General features: G+C 51.4%; 1 protein-coding gene across 1 annotated transcript in view; it reads left to right on the top strand.

Moving 5' to 3' along the window:
* LOC136940283 (myosin-10-like) overlaps window positions 1-17,401 on the top strand; it is a 49,221-nt gene that overhangs the window by 11,371 nt on the left and 20,449 nt on the right. The window contains 5 exon segments of the mRNA XM_067232331.1: window positions 10,687-10,714; window positions 12,647-12,749; window positions 13,153-13,182; window positions 15,528-15,620; window positions 16,523-16,586. Coding sequence (XP_067088432.1) covers window positions 10,687-10,714; window positions 12,647-12,749; window positions 13,153-13,182; window positions 15,528-15,620; window positions 16,523-16,586 — 318 coding nt within the window.

Genomic DNA, 17,401 nt, shown 5'->3' with positions numbered 1-17,401 from the left:
TGCCTCACTCTGACCCAGCCAGAGGCCGGAGGAGCCTGCCTCCAACAGCCCTCACTCTGCCTCACTCTGACCCAGCCAGAGGCCTGGGGAGCGTGCCCCCAACAGCCCTCACCCTGCCTCACTCTGACCCAGCCAGAGGCCTGGGGAGCCTGCCCCCAACAGCCCTTACTCTGCCTCACTCTGACCCAGCCAGAGGCCGGAGGAGCCTGCCATCCAACAGCCCTCATCCTGCCTGGGAGCTACACTGCCAAGTGTAGGCTGTGTGCGTGTGCCAGGGGATGCAGGAAGAGTCGAAGGGAATGTAGGTGGAGAGGTGGAAGAAAGGCGAAAGGAGAGCGAGAGGCAAGTGAGAGGCAGAGTCGAGTGAAGGGGGAAAAGGTGGAGGGGACGGTGAGAGAGGCACGGGCAGAGAGACAAGCAGGGAGCACGGAGGTGAGCGGCGAGGGAGAGGAGGGAGGGAAGGGAGGGCTTGCGGGGGAGAAGACGAGCGGAGACGCGAGGACCGAAGAGAGACGCGAAAGAGGGGAAGAGTGAGGAGAGGGGGGGCGGCCGTCATTGTGCCTCACAATGGGGTCTTTGTGTGCTCTGGAGAGGGGCCAGTGGGTCGTTTGGAGGCCCGGCCTATGGGGCTCTTCTGCGGGAGAAGGGGGCCTTGGCGTGGGGTAGAGAGGAGACCAGGGGAGGAGAGGGGAGCTGCAGGGAGGGGGGAGGAGAAGAGAGAAGTGTGAACAGCAGAGCAGATAAGGGGTATTAAACTGGCCCATCATGGCCAGATTGACAGGACAGGTGGTGAATGTCAAGAGATAGAGGGAAGGAATGGAGGGGTCCTTCAGGGGGATGTGTGTGTGTGTGTGTGTGTGTGTGTGTGTGTGTCTGTGTGTGTGTGTGTGTGTCAGGGGCCATCTCTCTAAAGGACTGGGCTTGGTTGTAGATGGCCAAGGTTTGTGACAAATGGTAGGGCCAAGTTTTCAGACAGATGCTCACACACAGACACACACAGACACACACACACACACACACACATACATACATACATACATTGGCAGATGCGTTTCTAATGGCAGACAGCTGTGGGGTTCAGGCAGTATAAAATCATATTTCAGTCGGCGGCTTGTTTCATGCCCTTCTGTCTTACTAGTGGGAGTCTCCTGTACACACACACACACAAACCAGTATACATACACACACCCCTCTCCCTATCCCAACTAAAGAGAAGGCATGTGGGTGTGGGAACCACCGAAGGAGCCAGTGAGGACTGTGGGTGTGTGTGTGTGCGTGGGGGTGTGTGTGCGTGTGTGTGTGTGCCTCTGTGTCTGTATGAATAGTCCTCGTACTTTAGTGTAAAGACTCTCCAGAGAGTCTCCTAGAAAAGATTCTCCAGATGAAGGGAGCCTGCTCACACACTCTCTTGCTGCTCTTGGTGCTCTTACAGACACACACACACTGAAAACACACATACTCATATTCCCACAGACACAAACACACACTCACCTGGTACACCCTGTCTGTTTCTCCCAGTGGTCCGTCCAGAGCAGGAGTTTGGCATGAAGACATGGGAGCAGTCATGTAGCATAGCATATTAGCTTAGCCTTCATCTTGATGGGCATTTCATGTAGCGTGGCACATTAGCTTAGCCTTCATCTTGATGGGCATGTCATGTAGCATAGCATATTAGCTTAGCCTTCATCTTGATGGGCATGTCATGTAGCATGGCACATTAGCTTAGCCTCCATCCTGGCAGGCCCACAGCTCTGAGATGTTATCTCTTTAACTGGGGACCATGTCTTTCTTCTGGGTGGTCAAACTACCCTACTAAAACACCCACACACACATTCCAGGCTGCTGTCCAGCAGAGGCTCCAGTTGTGATAGGGTGGTTCTAAAGGTGTGTGTATGTGTGTGTGTGTTCCACCCTGTCATCTGTCTAGAAGTGTTTTCATTAGTCACACATAGCTGGGATAGCAGGAGGGGAAGCTGGCAGATACTGTTACCTGAGAAGGTCCTCTCACCCTGGGAGTGGCCACAGTCTGGAGGGCAGACACACAAACACACACGCACACGCTCACATTCACACAAACACACACACACACATCACACACACCCTCACATTCACACACACACACACACACACACACATATACACACACTCACACAAATACACACATATTAACAAATCTTCTCTCTGTTTAACTGAACCCCACATCTTGCCTGGCTTCCAGTGAGGCAGCAGAGCTTAGCAGTGTGACATGAGAGGTGCCAGAAACCCCACTGACACACACACACTCACACACACACACACACACTCACACTCACACACACACTCACTCACACACACACACACACACACACACACACACACACACACACACACACACACACACACACACACACACACTCACACTCACTCACTCACTCACTCACACACACACACACACACACACACACACACACACACACACACGCACACACGCACACACACACACACACACACACCCCATCCTGCAGGATTATAGCTGGCCTAGCCATCACAAAGAGCCACTGTGGACCAAACAACAGGCAGACCAAAGACTGCCATCTGCAATCTATTACATTGGCAAATACTTTCCACCATATATCCCACTTTCTCCTCTCATTGGCTCAGAGGCGACACCCAATGGGATCAAATAAAGAGGCTAATTTTAAACCTCGTGTGAATATATGTGTCTCTCTGTTAGTGTGTTATGAGCAACATTATGGGCTTATCTGTGCCCTAGCCTGTTACGTAATCATCTGGAAACACATCACAGTACAGCCACAAACACCTCAGCAAACACACACACAAACAAACTCACGACACACTCACACGAGTGGATGACTGTGGACAGGAGACAGTGTGCGAGCTGTCTGGGTTGCATGGAGGAGAACCCTGCTGAGTCAGTGTAGCGTCCGGACATTCCTCCGCAGAGATGAATGTGTCTCTAATGAGGTCTGAGCCCAGCCGAAACAGGACAGGGTGGATCTCCCTCTACTGGGGCTGTTGAGTGTGTGTGTGCGTGCGTGCGTGTGTGTGTGAACTGGACACTGTGATTTGCCTGGCACGACCAATATGCTCAGTGAACCAAAAGGAACATTGAGTCTCACTTTGCCTCACTACGAGTGCCACTGCTTGTGCGTGTGTGTTTGCAGTGGTCTCTGTGTGGTCTGCCCCATACTCGCTAGCAACTGTTAGGTAAACAGACTCCTGCTCAACTCGGACCCCTGCTTGGACCCCTGCTTGTACCCCTGCTTGTACCCCTGCTTGGACCCCTGCTTGTACCCCTGCTTGTACCCCTGCTTGGACCCCTGCTCGGACCCCTGCTCGGACCCCTGCTCGGACCCCTGCTTGGACCCCTGCTTGTACCCCTGCTTGTACCCCTGCTTGTACCCCTGCTTGGACCCCTTCTTGGACCCCTGCTCGGACCCCTGCTTGGACCCCTGCTTGTACCCCTGCTTGGACCCCTGCTTGTACCCCTGCTTGTACCCCTGCTTGTACCTCTGCTTGGACCCCTGCTTGTACCCCTGCTCATTCAGACCCACCTGGGGGTCCTCCCAGTCTCTACGGAGGGGGAACACAGTTCCTGCTTCTGCCTTTGAAGTCTGGGCTCTCCATCACCCCGGCTAGAGCCTCTCCGATCTGCGCGTCAGTTATGGATAATGTACAGTAGTGGAACAGACTCGTCGAACATCAAAGTCGCTTTTTCAATAACCCTCATCTCGTTTCATTTTATTGCACACCAGTTACTGAGCTCTATTCGAAACATGTGGACCAGAGTTGTTGCGTTCTCTCTCTCTCTCTCTCTCTCTCTCTCTCTCTCTCTCTCTCTCTCTCTCTCTCTCTCTCTCACACACACACTCTTTCTCCTCTCTCTTTCCCTTTCTCTCTCTCTCAACACTCCCTTCTCTCCCCTTCCCTCTATCTTTCCATGGCTCTCACAGACCTTTCTCATTTCACCCCCGCGTCAGAAGCATGTCAAAAATGTTGCTTTGCGTGAGGCTGCAGGGTGAAAAAGGTGCCAAAATGGCTGCCTGATAGGAGAGGTTCTGTAGCGACACAAAACATTGTTTGGCATGAGCAGCCAAAACCTGGTCTGTTCCAGTAACTGAGTCTACCGCTAGCGTTTGTATGGGAAAGCCACTGATAGGAGTGAGATTGACTGTGTGTGTGTGTGTGTGTGTGTCCTCTGTGGAGGTTAACGAGAGGTGTGGGCGGCAGGATACCACTGTAGGTGTGAGGGACGAGAATGACTTCCTTCCTTTCATCACCAGTGTGTTTTGCCCTCACGCTCCTCCTCCTATCCGTCACACTCGCACACTCAGTTCACCAGAGTTTGCTCTAGAACAAACAAGGAGTCGGACTAGACTAGACTAGATCTACCTGCCTGTGCTCTGTCCCTCTGACCATTGTCTGCGTGTGTGTGTGTGTGTGTGTGTGTGTGTGTGTGTGTGTGTGCTACCAGTGTCACCCAGCCCACTGTTTATATGAGTCCTATCTCACCACACCCACACCCTGACCTACTCTGGGTCCAGTGTCTAGTCTGCATTCTGGAACTGGGTTCCAGGGGGGGGCAGGCTAACCCTGCCCCTCCCCCTTACCCTCCCCCTCTCCCTTACCCTCCCGACCCAGTTAAACCCCTTCTTCTATCGCCTCCTCAACCACACCTTCCTCGCTGCCTGTCTACACCCCCGCACCTCCACCCTCACCAGCTGCCCTGTGCCAGGAAACAGGAAACCGGACCTCCCTCTGTGACATCACTGGAATGTTCCACGCCCCAGGGTCCCCCCCCCCCCCCCCCCCCCCCCCAACCGCACAGTCCGGTCAGGGATGATAACTGACTGAATCTGTGGGTACAAGCTGCTCTTGGTCTAGTGACAGAGGCCTGGGGTAGGGGCAAGGGCAGAGGTAGAGACAGAGGCAGTGGTAGAGGCAGGGGAAATGAATCCTTTTGTTAAGTCAGGATCATGATTTAGACCAATGATATTCACTAGGCCTAGTAGATAACTCTCTAGTCTTAAGCTATAAGTATTCTCTAAGTACCAGCACTTGAGGGCTCAATATGCATTACCTAACCTCCCTTCTGGTGAACAAAGATTATGATTGTGACGGCCATAGGATGTAAGACTGCCCCTCTGGCCCTTTTCTCAGCCAGCACTCCACAGTACTGGTCTGCTTGTGTTATCGTAACGGCACAGAAGCCCAGACGTGACAGTTACACACTCCAGGTGCACACAGGCCTGTTCACATCTAATTGTGTGTTTACCGGTTCACTCGTCTGGGAATGTGGCGTGTGTGTGTGTGTGTGTGAGGAATATTGGGCTGGGCTCCTCAGCATTCAACAATAGCAAAGAGAAAACCCAGACATAACAGCAACCTCACACCCGAATATGAACACGCACACACACACACACTTAAGCTTTTGTTCCTGCAGCTTTAAGTACCCCTGGAATCTGTCTCATTTCTGCTCTCTATGAGTAAACAGGCCAGGGTCTTCATATGACTGCTCTAATGAGCTACCCTAATAGATTCTCCATGCCCCCTGCCTCTTCTCTGGGTGTGTGTGTGTGTGTGTGTGTGAGAGTGTGCTGCAAAGAGCGGTTCTCTCTCACCATGCACAGCGACGTTTATATGGAGCCAGATCTCTGGCCATTGCTCCGGATTTTAGATGGGTGGAAACCGGTTGCCATGGCGCTAGAATGGACCCTGCGTTCGCCGCAGTTTTATGACACTTTGACGAAGCCCAGAGAGGAGGAACACGGACGTGGAAAGAGATGTGTTATATCCAGTTTCTAAGTGGTGAGGTGCTGTTGAGAGGGTCCCTTAAGGTAAATCTGATTTTTTACCCGCTCCCTCCCCCCCCGTCCCCCCTGAACCTCACCCTCAACTCCATATTATTCCCCCAACCTCTCTTGGTCTGAATAAAAGCCTTCTTTACCCAGGTGTTTTTGGGGAAGTCCGAGCCAAGTTGAGAGAGATGCTGAGTCTGCTGTTTGGGGTTGGGGGGGGTGGGGGGTTAGGGGATTGGGGGTGGAAGAGGACAATGGTGAGATTGAAGGGGGGCGGGGGGGGTAGGTGGGGGGGCAATAATGGATGTGTTCTGGAATTTGAGGAATGGCTGCTATAATCCGTCCGGGGGATAAATGATTTGAGTGGCAGACGGAACCCCGGAGAGCAAAAAAAGCATTTTGAGTGTTGCGTATCCAGGGGGACAGGGAGGGAGGAGTGTGTGTGTGTGTGTGTGTGTGTGAGGGGCTACCCGCGTGATCGCTCTGGTCTGGAAGTACTTTTTCCTGTGTTCTCAGACAGAGACACTATTCAGACGGAGGCAGTTGTGACCTCATAGCTTTTTGAACACAAAGCCAGGCATCCATACATTGTAATGAATAATGAGTGTAATGATGGTATGGACTGATATGACCTTCTCTGTGTTCTGTACACCAGGAAAAAGCCTGTTGAAGGGACTTGATTGGGCGGAATTGATGATTGAGATACAACCTTTGAGGGATTGATCCAATCAGGAGGCTGTCTGGAACTGAGCCGCTGTTCTCTTGTTTTTTTACAGGCTGAGCAATATCCTGGCTTTGAGCTGTGGAGGGGGAGAGAGAGACAGAGAGAGAGAGAGAGCGAGAGAGAGAGAGAGAGAGAGAGAGAGAGAGAGAGGGAGAGAGACAGAAAGAGAAGTGGACGTGGCTCTAGAGAGAGAGAGAGAGAGAGAGAGAGGGAAAATTGATATTGTGCGCAATCGTGAGTCATCAAGTGAGAGCCAGTCGTGGGGGCACAAGCAGTACAGTTTACCCCTCGTGCCAGGTGGGTAAGTGTTGTGAGTGGCGGTTACCGCGGCAACGGAGGAAGCCGACAGCTGCAGGTGACGGGTCAGGTCCGGGGCTCAGACAGGATGCACAGAGACGACAGTCACTAACGCTCCTTACGTAACTGGAAACACGTAGACAGAAGGGAATGCGAGCGCATCGCAGCCGACGACTGAAGTCCCTGGGATCGAATGTCTGTCCCATTTCATATTTCAACAGATATTACCGTGGGATGTGTGAAACATGAAGACTTAGATGGGGAGAGAATCAGGTGAACCCTTAAAAAGATGAGGCGTGATGAAAAGTGTTTATGTGTGTGTGTGTGTGTGTGTGTGTAATTGTGCGAACTTTCACCGCCACATTCCTCAGTCATTCCTTTTTCTCTCCGCGTCAGCCCGAAGCAAGTGACGACCCTGGGAGTCAGGTGGCTGAGCGGTGAGGGAATCGAGCTAGTAATCCGAAGGTTGCCAGTTCGATTCCCGGTCATGCCAACTGATGTTGTGTCCTTGGGCAAGGCACTTCACCCTACTTGCCTCGGGAGAATGTCCCTGTACTTACTTTAAGTCGCTCTGGATAAGAGCGTCTGCTAAATGACTAAATGTAAATGTAAATGTGTCAATCACCCGTCAAGCCCGCCTCCATTCCAGAGTTCCATAGTCAGCCCCCCATCAATCTGCCCTTCCCTTGCCTTCCGCCCAGCATGACAGACCTACACAGGGTCAACACCCCTCCGTCCCTCCCCATACATGGAGATAGGGTCGCTTGTTCAGCGCTCCGGCGGCCATTTTAGAAGATTGAGTGACCGGGTGGATGACTCGGCAGCTGAGGTCATCTGTTTTCCAGACTGGCTGCATATGATCAGCGGCCATTTTGAGATGGATCGCTCGCTCATGTTAATGTCTCTGTAATCAAGCCGAGCTGATGGAAGCAAGCTGTCGATGTTGTGCAGAGCCTCTTTGCGTGTTTAGTCAGGTAATATGTTACATACGCGTACACCCACGCTCTCCCTCTCTAGTGCGCTAGGGTTTGGAGGAACCCTTCCTTCGGGATCTGGTGTGGATCAAGGCTGGATAGCTGTGAGGGCCTATCTCAGTCAGGGGGTTGTTGGTTTAGGTGGTGAGGTCGTGATGGCTGGAGCTCCAAGGTAAAACACGACACGAAAGAAAAGGCCTCCGAAAAGACTTTGACCTGGAGTTTGGCTCATCGTCGAGGAAACAGGGCCAACCTGGGTCACAGCTCATCGATCACCCCTACTGTTTTGCTATTCTCATCCGACGTGCGTGTCTGAGTGGGTGTGTGTGTGTGTGTGTATCAATGACGCGTGTATGGGAAACCGGCTGAGACGAAGCCAAGGTTGTCCGTCGCACATGAGGAAAAACAGACCTATTCCTTCACTTCCTTTCTTTTGGTCTCCCCCACTCTCTCAGTCTTGCGCTGGAAGAACACAGTGCAGCTTTTATGTGAGACCAGCCCTCCAGTCCTGAGTTAAGTAGATAGGAGACCAGTTAGAGGGCCACAGTGATTACTCACAGTCTCCCGGCAACAGGGCCCCTTCACACTGGCCCCGCTAGGAGCAGGCCCCGCTAGGAGCAGGCCCCGCTAGGAGCAGGCCCCGCTAGGAGCAGGCCCCGCTAGGAGCAGGCCCCGCTAGGAGCAGGCCCCGCTAGGAGCAGGCCCCGCTAGGAGCAGGCCCCGCTATAGGGAGACGTCCCTCCCTGCTAGCTGCAGCGGTTCGGAGCTGTGCTTCTGCTAGGAGTTAGATCAGGGCGGGAAGAGAGCGGGTCCTTCAACGTTGTCAGAAGAAGAAGAAATCACACAGATCTCTCTGTCCTTGGTTGACCCGGTCCCCCCCCCTCTCTCTCTCTCTCTCTCTCTCTGTCTTCTTTTCTTCTTCACAGTTAGTAGTTTCAAGCTGTCCCGGGGACATAACCTGCTGCGTCGGCAGGCAGTCATGCTCCGCCGGAGACGCCGACCAATCACGCCGCGTCCTCTCTCTAAGTCTCCGTGGCAACGGTTCCCCCATGGCAGGCCAAAGTCCCCGTCCTCCCGTCCCCTCACAGGGCCACCCGAGCGAGCTGAAGCTGATCTGATTCTCCTGCAGAGCAGAGACAGAACTGGTCACACAAAGACCCTATGGGAGCCACGTACCTCAAGCCCCGGCCCCTCCTCCCTGCACGTTTTGTGACGATCGTGTCACTGTGTCATGTCAGCTATGTCACCTACCCCTTAGAACTTGTGATGTCACCACACAGGCATTCTGGATTCTGGGGCTCTCTGAAGTTGTTTATCTGACATCGTTTCGTACAAAAGCTTTTGAACTGTAATAAATGTATGTACTCATTTATTGATTCTGAAGTGCTACATGTAGGAAATGTATCTAGAAATCTGAAGAGTATAGAAACGTGACTCAGAGCATGTGCATTAGGAAAACAACCACTATGGCAGTATGTGTCAGTGAAGACTGATTTAGACTCTCTTAGACTCTCTTACCCAGAGACCCCTACTGGTGTTGACACACCGTCACCCAGGGTTACAGCCTATAACCCCCCCACTCCCCCTCTCCTCTCATGCTTTGTTTTCCAGTGTTGACGATCGTGTCACTGTGTCACGTAAGCTATGTCACCTGCCCCTGAGAACTCACAGTGTCACCACTCGGACATTCTAGGTCATGGGCCGCTCTCAAGCTGTTTGTTGCACACTAACTCATCCATTAACTAATGTATTCCTTCCTTCATTCATTCACGCACACCCACCCACTCACTCACATTCATTATTTCACTCGTTCATAATTGGCATTCATTCAGACTTTCATTTTCCTTCCATTCATCATTTTATTTATTCATAATCCTTCGCACAAGTTACACACCGGTATGTTTGTTTCATGGTGTAGGCTAACACACAGGCCCTCCCACACTCAGCACTTTGGAGAAAGCTGTTGTTGTTCATGAAGAGGGAACAGTGAGGTGGTGACGCAGCGACTACAGAGCAGCTTTCTGTCGGAGGGTTCGTAGAGAAGGACTGCGAAGCAGGTGCTGAGTCACGGACAGAGAGAGAGAGAGAGAGAAAGAGAGATCTGGCAGACTGGGCAAAGAGAGGTGGAAGGGAGAATCATGATGACAGCCGCTGAGACAATGTCCTGTTGTGTGGCGCGAGCTCGAGATCTTGAGCGTCGACTAAGGACAGATAACGACTGAATATTCGGGGATGCAGAAAAGCTGTTATGTTGCTTCTTACAGAGCGCACATACACACACGGTTCATTAATTGTAATACTCTTTTAACCTCATTCTTTTCAGTGGATTAATTAGTTGCCTGGCATTGCAGAGGAAGATAACTTGCCAATTGGGCTGCTTTCAGTTTATAGTCCCTGTAAATAGGAAACAAAGTATGTTGTGTTTCAGTTCCTTTTTACCATTGGGGACAGATGTGTTTAGAATTGGGGCACAATCTTTGATGGCCTACATGTCCCAGAAAGCCCAGTGTACTATACCAAACAAGGCAATTCCCTGTGGATCATGGTCTTTGTAGTTTTCCCTTGCTACCTTCGGAGGACAGAACATTGGCAGGTATAATCTGGTCATCTGGACCTAAATCCCCTTGAAATGAAAGGTGTGTGTGTGTATGTGTGTGAGAACGTTCTCTGTCAGACACCCTAAGGCTGAGCTCTAGATACTTTATGACTAGACTCTATCATAGATGATCACTCTGCTTGGTGTGAAATGAGAGAATGATTCAGGCCCTGTGTTTGACTCTGTGTTTTCTCCGGATGCAAACATCCATGTCCTGTGAGATTCCTGAAGATTCCTGTAGCAGTGATGACTCTCATTGCCCGCAACTAACGCTGTTTTCTCTCTTGCTCTCTGCAGATCGTGAGGACCAATCAATCCTTTGCACGTGAGTGTTTCATTTGCAGCCCACCCTATCATAAACCTACAGTCTCACTTTGGCCCACTGCAACATGTCAAAGCAAGCTAGCTAGCCAGTGAGGTGTTAGCACAGCAGCAGTAGCATGTCCTACAGGTTTGTTCCTAAGCTTCATTCCCAGCAGTTTTAAAGTAAGAAAGCTTCCAAATTCCATGGAGGTGGTGTTTCCAAAGCTAACACCAGAGCTCGTTTAGATATGACAGATCACTGTTCCGTGTCTCCCCTCTGTATCCAGGGGTTTCACCCAGGGTGCTTGCCAGCAGGTCTCTCTACTCTGCTAAGCTTCTCTTAATGGACAGTTTCTAAAAAGCTTTAAAACATTTTTTGTGGAGGGTCTTTGTTGTACTGGATCCGGAGCAGAGCAGGGTTATAAGTGAGGTCTGGTGCTTTGCCTAAAAACTCCTTTCCAGTAATCTTCTGCCACTCCAACAGTCGAGGCTGCCAGACACTGTAGTGAGGAGATCTAGAGAATAACCAGCAGCGGGGCGGCTGGCGAGTTTCCGGAACTCTGCCCCCTACTGGTAGCGACAGCTTAGTCCAGATCCCTTGTATGGTTGTGATGAGTTGTTTACCTGTGAAGTGTGCTAGGGCAGTCAGCCTATGACAGATCGGCCAGGTAGAGGCCTCCTGTGGGGGCTAGGGCCAGAGTCTGATGGGGGTTAGGGCCAGGGTGTTGTGGATGCCCAGGGTCTCCTTGCCTAGCTAGTAGACAGGACAGGGAACGGCCTATAAGGTTCTGGACCCTTGCTGAGGAATCTCTCACTTGCCGGTGTGGAAGTTCATAAAGAACACCCTGTCTCTATTCAACATGGCCCCAATACAGGAGGGGGTGGGGGGATTGGGATGAGTGAGAGTATGCCCCCTACCCCCATTTTGCTTGGAAACTTGGAATAGCAGGACGTTTTAAAGACGCTCCAGAACTTTCTGTTGACATTACACAGGGATCACTCTCATTGACTTAACCCCATTAAAGCAGCATTCTGACTGGAGAGCTCAGCTAATAGCTGACTGTGCTAAACCCACAGGCATGTGGCTGTGTGCTGCTGGGGTTGGGCTGGACCGGGAACCTGGTCCCTCTGGGTCCTGGCAGGGCTGTGGACGACCGTGCCTGAACAGAACTGTCATTAGAGTGGGTCCAAAAAATGAGTCTAGAAACCCTGGAACCCAGCCCACAGAACCACAGAACCACAGAACCTCAGAACCTCAGAGTTAAAAACAGACAGACAGGAACAGCAAGCAGCGTTAGAGAGAAGAGAACCGGCTCTGTCAAGGGTTCAAGGCTTGGGAGCAGAGTAGCACAGAACAGAATAGAACACGAATAATGATGAAGTGCAGTCTGAATCTATCTGGGCTCTCCAGAGCAGAACACAATAGAAGTGCATAGAAGAGAATAGGATACGATAGAATAGAAGGGTACAAGTAAGTAATACAAGTAGAAGTAAGTCAAAGAGATACTGCAGACACTAGTCATTCAGTACCTCCACTGTAGTATAGCTGACTTGATGAAGAGCCTTACCTTTTGGTTTGCAAAACCCTTTTGGCTGAGCGGTGAGGTGTGGCTGTGTTTATGGCTGGCATGTCCTGTGTCAGCCTCCAGGGACATAGTCCCTGTTTCTCCCTGGTAACCTCAACAGCTTCTCAATTAGCAGACAGCAGACAGTGGGTTGTCATTGTTCTTCAGTCATTTTATGAGACCTGTTGGCAACAGATTAGGCCTCGTTCATTTGCTCTCTCTGTTCTTTGTTTATGTCCTTCTTTCTCACCTCTCTCTCTCTCTCTCTCTCTCTCTCTCTCTCTCTCTCTCTCTCTCTCTCTCTCTCTCTCTCTCTCTCTCTCTCTCTCTCTCTCTCCCTCCCTCACCCGTCTCTCTTTTATCTATTTTGGCTCGGTCCCTGCCCTCAGAGGTGAGTCAGGAGCAGGAAAGACCGAGAACACCAAGAAGGTCATCCAGTATCTGGCCCATGTCGCCTCGTCACACAAAGGACGCAAGGACCACAACATTCCTGTAAGGGCTCCATCTCTCCCCCCCCCAACCCCCCACCCCACTCGCTATTTCTCCTTGCCACCCCTCTTCCTCGCCCCCTCTTTCCCATCTCTCCCTCTGTTCCTCTCAACCTCAGTTTTATCTACATAACATTACCCTTGTCATGACACATTCTATATACATATATGTATTCTAGTGTGTTTATCCACAATGCTATGAGCCAGCTGCTACAATATCATCTCTACTAGTCTACTAGTCTTCTGTCTAGAACTCACATGAACATAAATGGTGCCCGCTCCAGTTCTGTGAGGACGAGACGTTAGCACAGCTCAGGCTAAATGTTAGCATTATCAGCCAGCCAGTTTGCTTATGGCTTGTGTCCGGCTCAAGCCCGGTGGATCTAACACTTGTATTTGTTTAACAGCCAGAATCTCCTAAAGCAATGAAGCTCCAGGCAAGTTTTTCTTCGCTTCCTAAAAACATGCTCCGTTATGTAGTGTGTGTTTCCTTGTGCATGCCTCCCTCTGCGATCTGCTCTGGGTTATTTACATTTTCACGAGGTTGTATTTGTTAATGTTGGGCCCCCCCAAAAAATACGTTTTCACATGTTGACTTTGTGTTGGTGAGTTTGCTATCATCTCAGTTGAGTATCCGTTGTATCAAGGGTATTGAGCATTGGGGAAACAGCCAAGAATGTCAGAAAACATGCATACTGCCCCCAGCCAAATCAGATACAAATCTGTGATCAACTTTTCAATGTTTTGATCATTTTTCGAGAACTAACTTCCTGCATGTAGCCTACTGTTTGTGGTAGCCCCCTTGGTGGCCTGTCAGAACCATGCGGTTCCCAGTGGGTACACACACACACACACACACACACACACACACACACACACACACACACACACACACACACACACACACACACACACACACACACACACACACATGCTCACCCTGAAATCCTGTGAGAGCATAGCACGGCAAAGCTGTCCCCAAATCACAAGTCGGAGCTCAATTAACTTCTTAGTTGTAGTAGGATTTAATGGTTATTCAAATTCTAACGTGCCAAGGCTGCAACGGATGCCATGATAGGTCAAAAATGACACTCACTTTCCATCCATACACATTGCTTGGATATTCTAGTCTTTGAAGTTCCTTATCGAAGGCCGTGGCAGTCTGATAGCCAGCTTGGGGTGTCTGCTTGTGTCTCATGATCCATAGCACCCTTGCATGAGCAACCTCTTCCTGTCTGTCTTCCTGCCAACACCCACCTCCACTCTATCTGAGTGGGAGTCAGGTGGCTGAGCGGTTAGGGAATCGGGCTAGTAATCAGAAGGTTGCTGGTTCGATCCCCTGCTCTGCCAAATGACGTTGTGTCCTTGGGCAAGGCACTTCACCCTACTTGCCTCGGGGGAATGTCCCTGTACTTACTGTAAGTCGCTCTGGATAAGAGCGTCTACTAAATGACTAAATGTAAATGTATTTACTGAACCCGAACCTGAGGTGTTCTCTGTAATGATAGGCCTCACGGAAGCAAATGCAGTCAAATCAAATAAACCCATGTTGTGTACACAGGCGATGTGTGTTATGAGTGTGTGTGTGTAACCCTGTACGTGCATCTCAGGGCCAGATGACACTCACACTGCGCTGCCCCTGCGCCTGATCCCTGCGGCTCAGGTGGAGCCCTCAGGATGTGATGGATGTGTTCTAGGGTGTGTGCTTATGAGTGCAGAGGACAGCTCTGCTGCAGTCTTGCTGCAGGCCAAATAACTGAAAGTGGGCCAGAACCCTCTCTCGCTCTCTCTCTCTCTCTCTCTCTCTCTCTCCCTCTCTCTCTCTCTCTCTCTCTCTCTCTCTCTCTCTCTCTCTCTCTCTCTCTCTCTCTCCCTCTCTCCCTCTCCCTCTCCCTCTCTCTCTCTCTCTCTCCCTCTCCCTCTCTCGATGTAAGCTCATCATGTCCCACATTTCTGTGATTGGACCTGGCTGGTCTGCACTGCCTCACAACCTAAGCCAGCAGTTCAGAACTCGGTCCCACCAGGCCACAGTGAGAAACCGGGCCTCACTGTCCGGATCCCTTCCCAGGCTGAAACCAGGTCGATAGACAGGCGGTTCTGGGGGAGGGTTATTTCTGTCCTGCCCACACTGCCATCCAGTATGTGTGTGTGTGTGTGTGTGTGTGTGTGTGTGTGTGTGTGTGTGTAGCGGGGTGCAGACATGGGTGGTGGTTGTGGAATGTCCCCAACCACTCGAGTAGTGTTTTTTTGGGGCAAACGCCGCCCCTGTCACGAGCGTGGACTCTTCCGGAAGTAGCAGGGCGCGTCCGGTCTGGCGCTGGGGCAGGGCATCGTCATGACGACCACAGGAATGTTTACTATAAGGGGGGGAAGGTTGTGTGTTGTAGCCCCACAAAGCTCCCACGCAGCTGGGTAAGAGGAGCTGCCTCTCTCCCTTCTGGCCCATCTCAAACTCTGTGGAACCGTCTACGAGGCCATGCCATAGTTGTCCAGAAGGTTGCACTCCCAAGATGCATTACCCTCACACAACTTATCACCGAGGCTGACTTTTAGTCTCTGGACTGTACATGTGTTTCTCTGTGGCTCTCCCACCGTGACACAAGTGCTATGTAGTGTTATCTGGCATGATGTTTGTGAGGTCCTACCTCAGGCGAAGATGCCTGGTTCACAGTCTCTCTCTCCCCGCCTCTCTCTCTCTCCCCGCCTCTCTCTCTCTCTCTCTCTCTCTCTCTCTCTCTCTCTCACCGCCTCTCTCCCCGCCTTTCTCTCTCTCTCTCTCCAGGGCGAGCTGGAACGGCAGCTCCTACAGGCCAACCCCATCCTGGAGTCCTTCGGCAACGCCAAGACCGTCAAAAATGACAACTCGTCACGTTTTGTACGTTCATTCTCTTGGTTCTACTGCATGACTATGCTGTTTCTAGGATATAGATGCACATTATGCAGGGGACTAGGCCCCCGTGGACTAGGAAGCCTTATGGAGGCTGTGTATCTGGTATATGGGAGAGACCTATGGGTTGCATGGTAGCTCTGAGGGGATAACGGCGTGGAATTTTGGAGGTTTCCTCCCTTTAAATATATCTTGTTCTGGTTCTGCAATGTACACAGACCCAAAGAGCTCTCAGGTCATGGAATAGTTACTGACTTGTAGAGGAAACATGGATGATGAAGTGTACTGTAAATACACACCCACACACACACACACACACACACACCTCATCGCCTCACCATGCCTGCAGCCACAGAGATGCCTGAGATACAGTACTTTCAGTTCAGACCTCCAGAAAACACATGGCCTCTACCTCACTTAGACATCAGGACCAGCTTCTCCGTACGCGCAGGATGTTTCGTGAAATGGAAAAATGATGGGACTTGAGTAGAAACAGACCACCCCTTGCCCTCAACCATGTACACACACACACACACACACACATACACACATGCACGCTCGGCCCAGACCTGATGAGTAGAGGACATGTGCAGCCACGTTACTGCTGTCTGTGTGAGATGTGTGTGTGTGTGTGTGTGTCTGTGAGGTGTGTATGTGTGTCTGTGAGGTGTGTGTGTGTCTGTGAGGTGTGTGTGTGTATGTGTGTGTGTGTCTGTGAGGTGTGTGTGTGTGAGGTGTGTGTGTGTGTGAGGTGTGTATGTGTGTGTGTGTCTGTGAGGTGAGTGTGAGGTGTGTGTGTGTGTGTATGTGTGTGAGGTGTGTGTGGACCCACGAGATCTCTCACTCAGCCGCCTGGCTCTCTGACTGTGTTCTGGTTCTGCATCACACAGGGCAAGTTCATCAGGGTCAACTTCGACGTTGCCGGCTACATCGTTGGAGCCAACATCGAAACCTGTATCCTGGGAGAGTCTGTGGAGGAGGACAGGAGGGAGGAGGGGGGTGGTCGCGGGGGATGACAGGCGGAGGAGAGGAGAGGAGAGAGAGAGAGAGAGAGAGAGGGAGAGGGAGGGGGAGAGGGAGAGGGAGAGGGAGGGAGAGTGGAGGGATTGGAGGACTCGGTGGAGAGATAGACAAGGAATGTGGAGCATCGGGTAAAAGAAAGGTGAGGTGGAGGAGGAGAGGAGAAGAAAGAGAGAGAGAGAGGGCAGAGAGAGAGAGAGAGAAAGGGAGAGAGCAAGAGAGGCAGAGGAGAGAGGGACGGGAGAACAGACAGAAGCAGTACAGAAAGAGGAGTGCGAGACCCAGTACAGGCCTAAAGAAAAGAGTTGGAAGAGGCCCCTCCAGAGCGTGGGAGGCTGAACTTAGCTGCGGCTTGGCTCCAGGGCTTTCCAGGGTTTTTCTGCTCACCACAAGAATGCTCGTCCTCTCCACCGAGCACCCGGCCTGCCAGCGCGCTCCCCGATCGATTCAGACAGCGCTCATCTTTATTCATGTTTATTTGATTCGTTTAGCGAGCAGCAGAGTTACTGGCTGGCAGCCTCGGGGCGACAATCTGTCCCTGATCGATCCTTACGCTCGTCAGACCAGTACATAGTTGCATCTCTCAGGAAGATCGTCTTTTTTGTTCCAGACCTGGAGTTTGAGAAAGTTTGATTTCGAAAACCGTGAAAGGGCTGGTTTTATTTGCATTCGTTGTCGCTAAGGGGCTGATACTGTTGCTAAGGTGTCTGGAAACACTGACTACAACGGCTCGAAATCTTCCCTGTAAA

This window comes from Osmerus mordax, chromosome 3, assembly GCF_038355195.1.
Source record: "Osmerus mordax isolate fOsmMor3 chromosome 3, fOsmMor3.pri, whole genome shotgun sequence".
NCBI lineage: Eukaryota > Metazoa > Chordata > Actinopteri > Osmeriformes > Osmeridae > Osmerus > Osmerus mordax.
The sequence above is the reverse complement of the archived record's forward strand: the minus strand, read 5'-3'. Positions and strand labels throughout refer to the sequence as shown.